At 43.9% G+C, this 16,085-nt stretch overlaps 1 protein-coding gene across 1 annotated transcript in view; it reads left to right on the top strand.

Annotated features, from left to right (window-relative positions):
- The window catches only part of EFCAB8 (EF-hand calcium binding domain 8), a 105,021-nt gene that overhangs the window by 64,493 nt on the left and 24,443 nt on the right, over window positions 1-16,085 (top strand). The window contains 2 exon segments of the mRNA XM_063633685.1: window positions 8,521-8,739; window positions 9,301-9,459. Of these exon segments, the coding sequence (XP_063489755.1) occupies window positions 8,521-8,739; window positions 9,301-9,459 (378 nt within the window).

Genomic DNA, 16,085 nt, shown 5'->3' with positions numbered 1-16,085 from the left:
TGGAGTGCAGTGGCGCAGTCTCGGCTCACTGCAAGCTCCGCCTCCCGGGTTCACGCCATTCTCCTGCCTCAGCCTCTCCGAGTAGCTGGGACTACAGGCGCCTGCCACCACGCCCGGCTAATTTTTTTGTATTTTTAGTAGAGACGGGGTTTCACCGTGGTCTCGATCTCCTGACCTCGTGATCCGCCCGCCTCGGCCTCCCAAAGTGCTGGGATTACAAGCGTGAGCCACCGCGCCTGGCTTTTTTCTGTAAGTTTATAGCATGGATATACTTTCATGAGAGGGATTTAGATTCTTCTTATTCTTTTGTTACCTTATTCTTTTTTTTTTTTTTGAGACGGAGTCTTGCTCTGTCACCCAGGCTGGCCTGCAGTGGTGCGATATCAGCTCACTGAACCTCTGCATCCTGAGTTCAAGTGATTCTCCTGCCTCAGCCTCCAGAGTAACTGGGACCACAAGCGTGTGCCACCACGCCCAACTGCTTTTTGTATTTTTGGTAGAGTCAGGGTTTCACCATGTTGGCCAGGCTGGTCTCATATTCCTGACCTCAGGTGATCCACCGGCCTTGGCTTCCCAAAGTGCTGGGATTACAGGCATGAGCCACCACACCCGGCCATCTTATTCTTTTTAACAACTGCCCACTGCTGCATAACTTGGATGTATCAGGAACTGTGAAGCTGGTCCTCTATGAATAGGTCTGTGGGTTAGTTCCAGTTTCTAGCTTTTAGGAGCAGCACTGCATTGAACATTCTTGCATGTACATTTCTGGGCACTAGTGTGAGTATATTGAGAGGATGGATTCTTGGAAGCAGAACTGCCAACAGATCCCATCCCTTTAAATCTGTGAAGTCAAGGTAGATGGCTCAAAGCTTGATCTTTTGGGCTGGTGACCTAGTGCTGTCAGGACACAGGCATTCGCTACATGCCAGCCACTGGGGAAGGAGAAGTGAATGAAAGACATCAAGCCCCTGACCTCTGGAGCTGTCCTTCTAGTTGGGGCGAGATAGACAATTAACCAGCAAATAAAATAAAGGGCATGAGTGAGGACAATGGAGGACAAGAAAGCTGGGAAGACGGCAGGGAGAACGGACATGGGATGAGATGGCATTGCTGTTTTATGAATAGGCTGGTCAGGGAGGGCTTCACAAAGGAGGTGGCAGCTGCATAGAACCTGAAGGAAGTGAGGAAACATGGCCTGCAGTTATTTGGAAGGAGGGCGATGCAGGCAGAGAAGGTAGGTGCAAAGGCCCTCATGGGAGAGCTGGCATGGAATGTTTGAGAATGAGCACTTCTCTCTCTCTCTCTGTGTCTCTCTCTGATACTTTCTTCCTCTGATTAGAAAGTGATACATGTCCTTAATTAAGACTAAAAAAATTCAGGCCGAGAGCAGTGGCTCACATCTGTAATCCCGGTCCTTTAGGAGGCCCAGGTGGGAGGACTGCTTCAGCCCAGGAGTTCTAGACCAGCTTGGGCAACATGATGAGACCTCATCTCTACAAAAAATTTAAAAAATTAGCCAGGTTTGATAGTGTGCACAGTGCACCCAGCTCCTTGGGAGGCTGAGTTGGGAGAATCACTTGAGTCTGGGAGATCAAGGATGCAGTGAGCTGTGATTGTGCCACTGCACTCCAGCCTGAGCAACACAGCTAGACCTTGTCTCTTAAACAAACAAACAAACCTGGCCTGGTGCGATGGCTCACACCTGCAATCCTAGCACTTTGGGAGGCTGAGGTGAGCAGATTGCCTGAGTTCAGGAGTTTGAAAGCAGCCTGGGTAACACGGTGAAACCCCGTCTCTACTAAAATACAAAAAATTAGCCAGGGGTGGCGGCGTGCACCTGTAGTCCCAGCTAGTCGGGAGGCAGAGGCAGGAGAATTGATTGAACCCGGGAGGCGGAGGTTGCAGTGAGCTGAGATCATGCCACTGCACTCCAGCCTGGGTGACATAGCGAGACTCACCTCCAAAACACCACCACCACCTATGAAAAAATTCAAACTTTATCCGAGTGTATAAAGTAAAAGAGTGGCTGTCTCCCTCCTCAGCCTCCAGAGGTAATTGCGTTAAGACATGTGTTGTAGCCTTCTAGAATTTTTCTGTGCATATACAAGTACATACATGTATGAATGTGTATATGTAAATCTAGTTATTTTTCACCGGATAATATCATATTGCATATATTATTCTGGGACTTGCTGTTTTTCACTTGACTCCTCACGGGCATCTCTTCATGACGGTGTTTATGGAGCCATGGCATTCCTTTTACTAGTCACATCATGTCCTGGGTACACTGCACAGAGTCTGTCTAGCCATCTGCTGCCGCTGGGTTTTGCCTCTATAGAAAGCATTGCAGTGAATACCCTTGTACATAAATTTTGGACCTCTTGTCTATTTCCAGATATAAAACCCTAGGATTAGAAACATACTCCTGGAAAGCTTTTGCTATGTTGCGTTATGTTTCAGTGGTAGCTAGTAATTATTGAGCAGCCATCTGCTGCCGCTGGGTTTTGCCTCTATAGAAAGCATTGCAGTGAATACCCTTGTACATGAATTTTGGACCTCTTGTCTATTTCCAGATATAAAACCCTAGGATTAGAAACATACTCCTGGAAAGCTTTTGCTATGTTGCGTTATGTTTCAGTGGTAGCTAGTAATTATTGAGCTCTCAATATCTGCCAGACAATGAACTTAACGGTTTACATGTGTTATTTTTTGTTTTTTTGAGACAGAATCTCAGCTCTCTTGTCCGGGCTGGAGTGCAGTGGCACAATCACGGCTCACTGTAGCCTCCACTTCCCAGGCTCAAGCGATTCTCCCACCTCAGCCTTCTGAATATTAATAGCTGGGACCACAGGTGTGTGCTACTGTGCCTGGCTGATTAAAAAAAAAATTACTTCTAGAGATGGAGTCTCCTTATGTTGCCCAGGCTGATCTCGACCTTCTGGGCTCAAGCAATCCTCCTGCGTTGGCCTCCCAAAGTGCTGGGATTACAGGCATAAGCCACCATGCCCAGCTACATGTGTTGTTTTTATTTTGTCCATCAAACAGCCCTGGGAAGTATGTACTATTATTATTTATTTATTTGTTTATGAGGGATTTTTGTTTATTTAATACATCTGAAAAGAATGCATGTGAAAAGAATGTTTAACACATCTGAAAAGCATGTACTATTATTATTATTCCCATTTTATGGCTGAAGAAACAGGCCCAGTGAGGTGAAGTGACTTGCCCAAGATTCTTACGGCCAGAAAATGGCAGAGTCAGGGCCTGATTCTAGGTCTATTTGTTTTTGAAGTTCAAGTTCTTTTAAGTCTTTGTGCTGCCACTGTTGGGAATTCCTTGGGCTTTTTACGTGGCCTGGTGATCTGTGTGTAATAAGGATTTCTATCATGAATCTTGATTTAATTTTTGGCCACAGAATTGCATGCAAAAGATTGAATGTCTATTGGTGAGATTTGAGGTACTGTGGCTGGCAGGGCTGTGTGTGTGTGTGTGTGTGTGTGCGTGTGGGCGTGCGTGCGCGCGCGCCCCGTCTGGATGCTGACCCTCACCCCTGGCTTCAAGGTGTACCGTCTCCCACCTGCACCACTCCTTGAGCAGCAGGGTCCCTTCTCTCTGGGGCACTTGTGGGCAGAGTGAAGCATTTTAGGGTGGTGCCCTGGAGAGGGTCCAGAGTGCTTGGGTCACCTCTGATCTCAGCCTTTCCTTAGTGGAAGAGAGGCTTGGGTGGGCTGGGGTAAGGACACCAGACAGGGAGTGGGTGGGGGTCTTACCTGTTGGGTCTTCCTTCCCATTATTTCTGTCTGGCCATCCCAGAAGACTGTGAGGCATGGCAGAAAGAGCACTAGGAAGGAGTCCAGGATGCAGATTCAGGTCCAGCTGTGTCCCTGACAGTCTTTATTTTTAATTTTACTTATTTATTTATTTTTGAGATGGAGTCTCACTCTGTTGTCCAGGCTGGCGTGCAGTGGCACGATCTCAGCTCACTGCCACCTCTGTCTCCTGGGTTCAAGTGATTCTCGTGCCTCAACCTCCTGAGTAGCTGGGATTACAGGCATGTGCCACCACGCCTGGCTAATTTTGTCTTTTTAATGGAGACAGGGTTTCACCATGTTGTCCAGGCTGGTCTTGAACTCCTGCCTCAGCTTTCCAAAGTGCTGGGATTACAGGCATGAGCCACCACGCCTAGCTAATTTTGTGTTTTTAGTGGAGACAGGGTTTCGCCATATTGTCCAGGCTGGTCTCGAACTCCTGGCCTCAAGTGATCCTCCTGCCTCGGCCTCCCAAAGTGTTGGGATTACAGGCGTGAGCCACGGCATCCAGCCCCTGACAGTCTTTAGATGAAGCACTTGCCCCTGGCCATCTCCCCAGTAGGGAAGGACCAGATGGCAGGCAGTAGAAAATTGCTCCAAGTTACATGAAGTTTAGCCCGTGAGTAGCTGCCATGGCTTCTTCTGAAGGGACCCACAGGGAGGCTATTAACCCCCTGTGGTTGAGAAACTATCTGGGATTCCTGGGCTGAGTGAGACTGAAATGCTCACCTTTAGTCCAGCAGCTCTTTCCAAAATGAGCAGGGCAATGTATTGGAGGGGGCTGGATGCAGAGTGCAAAAGGAATAGTGTTGGTTACCTGTCCCTTGCAGCCACAGGGCTCTGTCCTGCCTAGGGCCACCATTCTGACTGTGCTTTTCCTCACTGTGAGCACCAGATGCTGGCTACGCAGTTGACCCTGTGCTCTCAGCAGGCCGCCCCTCTCCAGTCCTGCTGAAGTCTTGGGCGCTCATTCACCTTCACCCTACCTGCTCTCACCGTCCCAGGGCTGGCAAAGGAATGGCTGGGAAGGATGCCTCAGCTTTTCCCCAGTTCAGACATGGGAGAACTTTGTGGTGCATCACTTTGGTGAATCCTGTGCAGTTATGAGAAACCACATTTTAGAAAAATACTTAATCACTGGAATGTGCTTATGACAAAATTTAAAGCACATCCTTTAAAATGACAGTTAATGACTACTGTGAAAGTTGCGTGCACCTTAAATTTTTTTTTCATGGTTTTGATTTTTCAAACAAAACTGAGAACATTTGAAACTATTGTTTAGCTGTTTGCTTTTTTTTTTTCTAAACCTCACAATTCGTGGTGGACAATTTTTCCTCTCAGCACATAATAATCTATTCACTTCATTCTTTTTTAATAGCTTTATATGGGGGCCTGTCTAGGTTTTTTGGAGCCTGAAACTTTTGCAAGAAAAATGCACAAAATTATTAAAAATTAGGTACAAAAGTGAATATTTAGAATGAGAAAAAAGTGACAACAAATTTCAAAACTTACAAATCTGACAATTACAAAAGTCACCAGAACTTACTAGTTCTTCCCTAGAACCTTGAACTTAAACTTGAACTTAGCCTTGAGCTTCATGAACTTCACCAGTAAATCTGCCACTGGCTGCAGTGTATTTCTTTGGATTCACCGTGATTTATTTATTTAATTATTTAATTTAAATTTTTTTTGAGACAGAGTCTCACTCTGTCACCCAGGCTGGAATGCAGTAACGTGATCTTGGTTCACTGCAACCTCCGCCTCCCAAGTACCAGCAATTCTCCTGCCTTAGCCTCCCGAGTAGCTGGGATTACAGGTGCCTGCCACCATGCCCAGCTGATTTTTGTATTTTCAGTAGAGACAGGGTTTCACCATGTTGATCAGGCTGGTCTCGAACTCCTGACCTCAGGTGATCCACCTGCCTCGGCCTCCCAAAATGCTGAGATTAGAGGCAAGAGCCACCATGCCCGGCCAAAATACATTAAAATCTTAATGGTGATTATTTCTGGGTACTGGGATTTTGTAGGTGATTTTAATTTCCTTTCATATGTCTATGCTGCCCGCATTTTGTGCAGTGAGCACTTGCATAAAGTGGGGGAAATGCTTGCCCTTTGTCTTTGGTTCAGGGATTCCTGGTTTTTCTTTTTTTCAAAAAATTTTTCTTGTAGTAAAATACGCATAACATAAAATTTACCATCGAAACAATTTTTCAGTGTATGGTTCAGTGGTAGTAAATATATTCATAATGTGCAACCATCACCACCCTCCATTCATCTTGTAAAATTGAAACTATACCCATTAAACAATAACTTCCACTCCCCTCTCCCTCCAACCCCTGGAAACCCCCATTCTACTTTCTGTCTTTATGATTTTGACTACTCTACCTCATGTAAGTGGAATCATATGTTTGTCTTTTGGTAACTGGCTTATGTCACTTAGCATAATGTCCTCTTTGGTTAATTCCCAAGCATTTTACTCTTTTTTTTACACTATTGTCAATGGAATTATTTTTGTAATTTCCTTTTCAGATTGTTCAATGTTAGTGTATAGAAATGCAACTGATTTTTTTTTTTTTTTTTTTTTTGAGACAGAGTCTTGCTCTGTCTCCCAGGCTGGAGTACAATGGCACGATCTCGGCTCACTGCAACCTCCGCCTCCCAGGTTCAAGCAATTCTCCTGCCTCAGCCTCATGAGTAGCTGGGATTACAGGCACGTGCCACCACACCTGGCTAATATTTGTATTTTTTAGTAGAGATGGGCTTTCACCATGTTGGCCAGGCTGGTCTCGAACTCCTGACCTCAGGTGATCTGCCCGCTGCAGCCTCCCAAAGTGCTGGGATTACAGGCGTGAGCCACCGCACCCGGCCAATGCAACTGATTTTTGTGTGTTGACTTTGTATCCTGCCATTTTGCTGAATTCATTTATTTGCCCCTTTTTTTTGGTGTGGGAGCTTTAGCGTTTTCTGCATACAAGATAATATCATCTGCAACTTATAATTTTACTTATTTCTTTCCAGTTTGGATACCTTTTATTTCTTTTTTTGCCTAATTCCTCTGTCAGAACTTCCAGTACTCTGTTGAATAAAAGTGGCAGAAGTGGACATTCTTGCCTTGTTCCTAATTCCAGAGGAAAAGCTTGGAGTCTTTTACTATTGAGTGTGATGTTCATTGTGGGTTTTTCATATATGGCTTTTATTATGTTGAGGTAATTTCCTTCTATTCCTGTTTTTTTTTTTTTTTTAATTTTGTCAAATCGTTTTCTGCATCAATTAAGATGATCGTGTGGTTTTTTTTTTTCTGTGAAGTGGTATATTTATTGATTTTTATATGTTGAATCATCCTTGCATTCCAGGAATAAATGTCACTTGGTCATGGTATATAATCCTTTTAATATGCTACTGAATTCAGTTTGCTAATTTTTTTTGAGAATTTTTAAATATCAGTGTTCATAAGGGATATTTCTCTGTAGTTTTTTTTTTTTTTTCTTATAGTGTCTTTGTCTGACTTTGATATCAGGGTAATGCTGACCTCATAGAATGAGTTAGGAAGTGTTATCTCCTCTTCAGTATTCTGGAAAAGTTTTGGAGGGATTGGCATTCATTCTTCCTTAAATGTTTGGTAGAATTCACTGGTGAAACCATCAAGCTTTGGGCACAAGGGACTTCTGGTTTTTGACCCTGGCACTGGGGCCAGTGGGAAGCAGGTTGAACAGCTAGTTTCGGATTTCTATGACAATAAGGATAATTGAGATTTTTTTGTTTCTTTTCTTTTCTTTGTTCTCCCTTCCCTCCCCTCCCCTCCGCTTCCCTTCCCTTCTTTTTTTTTTTTTCTTTAAATAGAGACAGGGTCTCACTATGTTGCCCAGGCTGTCTCGATCTCCTGGGCTCAAGTGATTCACCCGCCTCGGCCTCCCAAAGTGCTAGGATTACAGGCATGAGCCACCATGAGATTTTTGATAATCGAGATTTTTGTTGTTGGTGACATGTTTTGGGGACACATAAGCTATTACACTGTGAAGTTCTGAGTTAGCAGGAGTGAGGAAGCTTCCAGTTTCCCCTTTCTGGCCTGATTTGTTCTACCACCCTGACTATGCTCTCAGCCTCCTCTGGGTGCCAGGAAGGAAACTTTCTTCTCATGCTTGCCATGCAGAGTAACTTCCCATTGTGGCCCCCACATGGCCACAGGAGTGACACGTAAGGGAAAAATGAGCGGAGTGGGGAATTAGCAAAGGGCATGATCAAAACAAGTCTTGAACGAGAATTTGTTTAAAATGCTTTCTTGATGATTGGCTGGAAAATATGGATATTTCACTATAGATACATATGAAGTGGAAGGAGTTTCTTCCCCAAATCACTTTGGGTTGAGTTACAGGTTGTGAAAATCTTGTCTGAGCCTATGTCGAATCAAACTTGTAAGCCTTCATTTGATAAACATTTATTGATCAGGTATTATGTGTCAGGCACCATTGTGGTTACTAAGAACAAAGTAGTGAACAAAAAAGACACAAAATCCCTGCCCTCTAGTAGTTCATAGTCCAGTATGACGTTCCTTGTCACCAGCTGGGTAGGAAGGGTGGGACCACCATCACCACTTTCACTGGGCATCTAGGAAACTGGGGGACCAGGTGGGTGTGGTGACTTGCTGAGGTCCCTCAGCACCATGTGGCAGTGGCTCACAGCCCTGCTGAGCCGGGCCCTCCTCTTTTCCTCAGATAATCTTCCTGCAGACCAGGCCTCGCCTGCCACACACGGCTGCCCTGCTGAGCAGCTGCATGGATGGCTACATCTACGCCTGATCCCTCCATGGGAACGGAGGGCTGCTGGGGAAGTTCCCTGTGGACCTAGATGATGGGGATGTTGTCGTAGGTGCCATGGCCACTGATAAAAATGACTGGATCCTCATCACGGGGGATTGTAAAGGATACATCAAGGTGAGGAAGAACTGGCAGGAAGATTGAGGGGCTGGTGCCAGCTAGGCGTTCGGCCACCTCTTTGCTCACATGGCCCTTGCCTAGTTCCTACTCTCTCTGGGTACTGGTTTCATTTGTGAAACAATGCAGGGAGGAGTTCTCTCCTGCTCTGCTCAGCCCAGTGTCAGGAGCGGGGCTTGGTTCAAAAAGCCGCTCTGAGAAGCCTTCCCCGGAGAATTCCATGCTCCATCACTGTCTTCTCCAACTCCCTCATCCCCTAGTCATGTGGCTAATCTAGGATCAGCTGTCTCAGGAGCTGATTTTGTGCCTTGTGGCAAGACATGAGGCAGGGGTGTGCTGTCCTTGAGCCGGTCACACCCTGCCTGCCTGCTAATCCAGGAGTCTGGCCTAGAAGATCCCTGAGGCCCTTTCTGGCCCTAGTGGTGAGGTATCTCAGAGATGTAAGTAAGAACTGCCCCCCACCCCCACCAAATGAAGAGGAATGGTCTGGGAGGAGCCCACAGAGTGAGTTGGGGTCTGGGTCAAGGGGTGTGAGGCCACTAACCCACACTTTATGTCTAGATCTGGGACATCAAGGATTACTGCACATTGACTGGTAAACAGCCATTCCAATCCAGTGGGGCCAAGGTTGTCTCTGAAGCACACAACAAGTTCCGGTTGTTAATTCCTCAGCAGCTGGGGACCAGCTTCCCACATTACATTCCCTTGGAGGATAAAGAGGTAGGAGGATTACTGGAGGGTTGCTCAGGAAAGTGCCTTTGAGCCCCACAAATGAGCTAGGACCACAGACTAACTCATACCCAAGAGAAATACACTTACTAAAAGATAAGAGCAAAAATATTGATAGAATTAGTATTCATGGCCAGGCGCAGTGGCCCATGCCTGTAATCCTAGCACTTTGGGAGGCCGAGGCGGGTGGATCTCAAGGTCAGGAGTTTGAGACCAGCCTGACCAACATGGTGAAACCCTGTCTCTACTAAAAATACAAAAATTAGCCGGGTGTGGTGGTGCACGCCTATTACAAGGATTACACCCAGCTACTCAGGAGGCTGAGGCAGGAGAATCACTTGAACCTAGAAGGCAGAGGTTGTAGTGAGCTGAGATCGTGCCATTGTACTCCAGCCTAGGCGACAGGGCAAGACTTTGTCTCAAAAAAAAAAAAGAAAAAAAGAATTAGTATTCGTAATAATGCCACATTAGAAACAACCCAAATGCCCATCACCGTAGACTGGGTAATAAATTACAAATAAATTACAGTGTAATATCTGGTACCAGAAGTGAATTTACTCACTACAAAATGGAGAACTCTTCAAACAATTTAGGCAAAAGAAGTCAGACACAGAAGAACATATATTAGAAATGATTGTTTTTGTTGGGGGAGTGGAGAGGCTGGAAGGAATCATGAAGGGGACTTCTGGGGAGGTTGGCAATGTTCTGCTTCATTAACGGGCTTGATCATGCAGTTGTATTCAGTTTCTAAAAATTTATTCAGTGGTGAGCCGGGCGTGGTGGCTCATGCCTGTAATCCCAGCACTTTGGGAGGCCAAGGCTGGTGGATCATCTGAGGTCAGGAGTTTGAGACCAGCCTGGTCAACCTGGTGAAAACCTGTCTACTAAAAATACAAAAATCAGCTGGGTGTGGTGGTGCATGCCTGTAATCCCAGCTACTTGGGAAGCTGAGGCACAAGATTAACTTGAGCCTGGGAGGTGGAGGTTGCACTGAGCCGAGATTGCTCCATTGCCCTCCAGCCTGGGCGACAGAGTGAGACTCTATCTCAAAAAAAAAAAAAAAAAATTATTCAGTGCTACACTTACATACAATTTTCTATGTGTATAACATACATCAATGAAAGTTTTAAAAAGTCAGGTAACATAAAAAGGCTTACCACAAAGAGTCTAAGTCCCATTCCTGTTCCCCCAAACAGTTCATGTTCCCTGAAGTAACCACGTGTGTTGATTTTTGGTTATTCCTCCGGTGTTTACTTATGCAAACACAATGTGTAAAGTTATTTTCTACTGAAGGTATCATTTCACTTATACTGGTACTCATCTTGCTTTTCTTGCTGTATGATATATCTTGGAGACCTTTGCATAGCAGCGCTATCCCATTTTAAGGTAAATTTGTCTTTAAAAAAATCTTACACAAAAGCGAATGGTGAATGTTATTTCACATACGTGAAGGCATTTCTGTAAGAGATGTTCTTGGAAGTGGGATTGCTAGGTAAAAGGGTTACATGCATTTACAATTTTGATAGCCTTCTTGCAGTCTTATGTGCCTTTTGAATCTCTGCATGAGTATGTTATGGCTAGTTTTAGTATGAAGAGAATGTCATTATATTCAAATGTCTTGGGAACTGATTACCCACAGTGTCAGTATGTGAAGAATTTATAATGTTGATACAATCATCATCATAATAATATTTATTTACTGCTTGCAATGTTCCAGGAATGGTGATAGAACATTATATATGCATTCATTAATCTCCACAGTGACTTGTGAGGGAGATGATATTTTTCAGATGCGGAAGTCTAAGCTCCTGTAGCAACCAGTGTAGACCTGAGACTAAACCTAAGTCTGTCTGACTCCAGAATCTGTGTTCCTGACCATCTGCTCTTAGTTATATAATGATATATTTTAAACAATTGGGATTATATTGTATGTAACTGGAATTTCCTATGCCATCAAATATTCTTTTTTCTTTAAAACTTTTATTAATATTGTTTCAAATAGATAAATCATAATTGTATACATTTCTGAGGTGCAGTGTGCTGTTTTGATCTATGTACACATGTGGAATGATTAAATCAAGCCAATTAACATATCTACCACCTCACTTACTTATAATTTTTATGGTAAGACCTTTAAAATTTACTCTTTTAGTTATATTGAAGTATGCAATATATTACTGACCATAGTTACTCTGCTGTGCAGAAGATCTCAAAATTTGTTCCTCCTGTCTGACCAAAACTTGGTACCCCTATGACCAATAACTTCCCACTCTCTCTCCCTTATTCCCCACCCCACCCTCTAAGCCTCTGGTAACCATCATTCTCCTTTCTACTTCTTTTTAAAAACCTCTTTTTGGCCGGGCGCAGTGGCTCAAGCCTGTAATCCCAGTACTTTGGGAGGCCGAGATGGGCGGATCACCTGAGGTCAGGAGTTCAAGACCAGCCTGGCCCACATAGTGAAACCCTGTCTCTACTAAAAATACAAAATTAGCTGGGCATGGTGATGCGTGCCTGTAATCCCAGCTACTCTGGAGACTGAGGCAAGAAATTGCTTGAACCTGGGAGGCGGAGGTTGCAGTGAGCTGAGGTCTCACCACCGCACTCCAGCCTGGGCAACAAAGTGAGACCCCGTCTCAAAAAATAAATAAATCAAATCAAATAAAAAACCTTTTTTTTTTTTTTGTAGAGATGAGGTCTCATTATGTTGCCCAGGCTGGTCTTGAACTCCTGCGCTCAAGGAATCCTCCTGTCTTGACCTCCCAAAGTGCTGGGATTATAGGTGTGAGCCACCACAGCCAGCCCTTTCTACTTCTATGAGTTTGACTTTTTATAATTCCATATATAAATACGATCATGCAGTATTTTTCTTTCATGCCTGGCTTATTTCACTTAGCATAATGTCTTCCAGATTTATCTATGTTGTCCCAAATGACAAGATTTTTTTCTCTTTTAAGGCTGAATAGTATTCCATTATGTATATACACCACATTTTCTTTTTTTTTTTTTTTTTTTTTTTTTTTTTTTTTTTTTGAGACGGAGTCTCGCTCAGTCGCCCAGGCTGGGGTGCAGTGGCGCGATCTCGGCTCACTGCAAGCTCCGCCTCCCGGGTTCACGCCATTCTCCTGCCTCAGCCTCTCCGAGTAGCTGGGACTACAGGCGCCCGCCACCACGCCCGGCTAATTTTTTGTATTTTTAGTAGAGACGGGGTTTCACCGTGGTCTCGATCTCCTGACCTCGTGATCCGCCCGCCTCGGCCTCCCAAAGTGCTGGGATTACAAGCGTGAGCCACCGCGCCCGGCCTATACACCACATTTTCATTATCCATTCATCCATTGACGGCCCATTAGGTTGATTCTATATCTTGGCTATTGTGAAAAGTGCTGCAATGAACATGGGAGTGCAGGTATTTCTTTTTTTTTTTTTTGAGACTGAGTTTTGCTCTTGTTGCCCAGGCTGGAGTGCAGTGGTGCAATCTTGGCTCACCGCAACCTCCGCCTCCCGGGTTCGAGTGATTCTTCTGCCTCAGCCTTCTGAGTAGCTGGGATTACAGGCATGCACCACCATGCCTGGCTAATTTTGTATTTTTAGTAGAGATGGTGTTTATCCATATAGGTCAGGCTGGTCTCGAACTCCCGACCTCAGGTGATCCACCTGCCTTGGCCTCCCAAAGTGCTGGGATTATAGGCGTGAGCCACTGCGCCCAGCTGGGAGTGCAGGTATTTCTTTGACATATTGATATGACATATTGGTCTCTTTTGGATATATACCCAGAAGTGGAATTGCTAGATCATATAGTAGTTCTAATTTTAGTTTTTTGAGGAAACCCCATACTATTTCTCATAGTGGTTGATATGGCTTGGTTGTGTCCCCACACAAATCTCATCTTGAATTGTAGCTCTCATAATCCCCATGTGTCGTGGGAGGGACCTGGTGGGAGGTAATTGAATCGTGGGGTGGGTTTTTCCCATGCCGTTCTCATGATAGTGAATAAGTCTCAAGAGATATGATGGTTTTATAAAGGGCAGTTCCCCTGCTCATGCTCTCTTGTCTGCTGCCATGTAAGACGTGCCTTTGCTCCTCTTTCACCTTCTGCCATGATTGTGAGGCCTCCCCAGCCATGAGGAACTGTGAGTCCATTAAATCTCTTTACTTTATAAATTAAAAGTATATTTAATTGGGTATGTCTTTATTAGCAGCATGAGAACAGACCAATACAGTGGTTGTACTAATTTACATTCCTTCCAACATTGTACAAGGGTTTTCTTTTTTCTGCATCCTCACCAACACTTATTTCTTGTCTTTTTGATAACATCTAATCTAACAGATGTAAGATGATATCTCATTGTGGTTTAATTTGTTTTTTCCTAATGATTAGTGGTGCTCAGCATTTTTTTTCTTGAACCTCTTGGCCATCTGAATGTCTTCTTTTGAGAAATGTCTCTGGATGCTTTGTCCATTTTCTCTTCTCTTCTCTTCTCTTTTCTTTGTTTTTTTTTTTTTTTTTTTTGAGATGGCATTTTGCTCTTGTTGCCCAGGCTAGAGTGCATTGATCCGATCTTGGCTCACTGCAACCTCTGCCTCCCAGGTTCAAGCGATTCTCCCGCTTCAGCCTCCTGAATAGCTGTGATTACAGGCACAAGCTGCCACACCCAGCTAATTTTGTATTTTCAGTAGAGACGAGGTGTCACCTTGTTGGTCAGGCTGGTCATGAACTCCTGACCTCAAGTGATCTGCCCGCCTCAGCCTCCCAAAGTGCTGGGATTACAGGTGTGAGCCATTGCGCCTGGCCGCTTTGCCTATTTTATTTTATTTTGAGATGGAGTTTTGCTCTTATTGCGCAGACTGGAGTGCAATGGCACGATCACGGCTCATCACAACCTCTGCCTCCCAGGTTCAAGCAATTCTCCTGCCTCAGCCTCCCAAGTAGCTAGGATTACAGGCATGCACCACCATGCCCAGCTAATTTTGTATTTTTAGTAGAGATGGGATTTCTCCATGTTGGTCAGGCTGGTCTTGAACTGACCTCAGATGATCTGCCCACCTCGGCCTCCCAAAGTGCTGGGATTACAAGAGTGAGTGAACCCGGCCCACTTTGCCCATTTTCTAATTGGGTTATTCGTTTTCTGTCTATTGAGTTGTTTGAGTTTCTTATTTATTGTGGATGTTACTCCCTTATCAGATGTATGATTTACATATATTTTCTGTCACTCTATGGGTTATCTCTTTGTTCATTGTTTCCTTTCTGTCCAAAAGCTCTGTATCTTGTCTAAAATCCCATTTGTCTATTTTTGCTTTTATTTATTTATTTTTATTTTTATTTTTTATTTTTTTGAGATGGAGTCTTGCTCTGTCACCCAGGCTGGAGTGCAGTGGTGCAATCTCAGCTCACTGCAACCTCTGTCTCCCAGGTTCAAGCAAGTCTCCTACCTCAACCTCCTAAGTAGCTGGGATTATAGGCGTGTGCCACCATGCCTAGCTAATTTTTATATTTTTTGGTAGAGACAGGATTTCACCATGCTGGCCAGGCTGGTGTTGAACTCTTGACCTCAGGCAATCCGCTTGCCTCAGCCTCCCGAAGTGCTGGGATTACACGTGTGAGCCACCACGCCTGGCCTATTTTTGCTTTTATTACCTGTGCTTTTGAGGTCATAGCTAAATAACCATTGCTCAGATCAATGTCATGGAGCCTTTCCTCTAGGTATTCTTCTAGTTGTTTTACAGTCTCAGATCTTATATTTAAGACTTTAATCCATTTTGAGTTGATTTTTTATACTGTGTGAGAGTAAGGATCCAATTTTATTCTTCTGTATGTGGATCCAATTTTCCTAGCACAGTTTGTTGAAGAGACTGTCTTTTCTCCATTATGTATTATTAACACCTTTGTCAAAAATTAATTGACTATTAGTGCATGGGTTTATTTCTGGGTTTTCTATCTTGTTACATTAGTTGATGTGTCTATTTTTATGCCAGCACCATACTGTTTTGATTATATTAGCTTTATAATATATTTTGAAATCAGGGACTGTGATGTCTTTAGCTTTGTTCTTTTTGCTCAAGATTGTTTTGGCTAGCCAGGGTCTTTTATGGTTGTATATGAATTTAAGGATTGTTTTATTTCTATAAGAAATGACATTGGAATTTTGATAGGGACTGCATTGAATCTGTAGATCACTTTGGGTAGTATGAATATTTTAATAGTATTAATTCTTCTAATTTATCAACACAAGATAGCTTTCCATTTATTTGTGTTTTCTTAGTTTTTTTAAACAATGTTTTAGTTTCCAGTGTACAGATCTTTTAACTCCTTGGTTAAATTTACCCGTAAGTATTTTATTTTATTTTAGTTACTACCACATGCCTGGCTAATTTTGTATTTTTAGTAGGGACAGGGTTTCTCCATGTTGGTCAGGTTGGTCTCGAACTCCAGACCTCAGGTGATCCGCCTGCCTCGGCCTCCCAAAGTGCTGGTATTATAGGCATGAGCCACCACGCCCAGCTGAAAACCACACTTTCTATTGATTAAATAATATTTCACCTTATGGAGTTACAAATTCTCACTTAATGGGGTTATAATCACTTATTTAGCTTGTTATCTATTGTTGGACATTAATATGGTT

This window comes from Symphalangus syndactylus, chromosome 24 (assembly GCF_028878055.3).
Source record: "Symphalangus syndactylus isolate Jambi chromosome 24, NHGRI_mSymSyn1-v2.1_pri, whole genome shotgun sequence".
In the NCBI taxonomy this organism is placed as follows: Eukaryota; Metazoa; Chordata; class Mammalia; order Primates; family Hylobatidae; genus Symphalangus; species Symphalangus syndactylus.
Note: the sequence above shows the minus strand (reverse complement) of the source record. Positions and strands in the feature narration are given on the sequence as shown.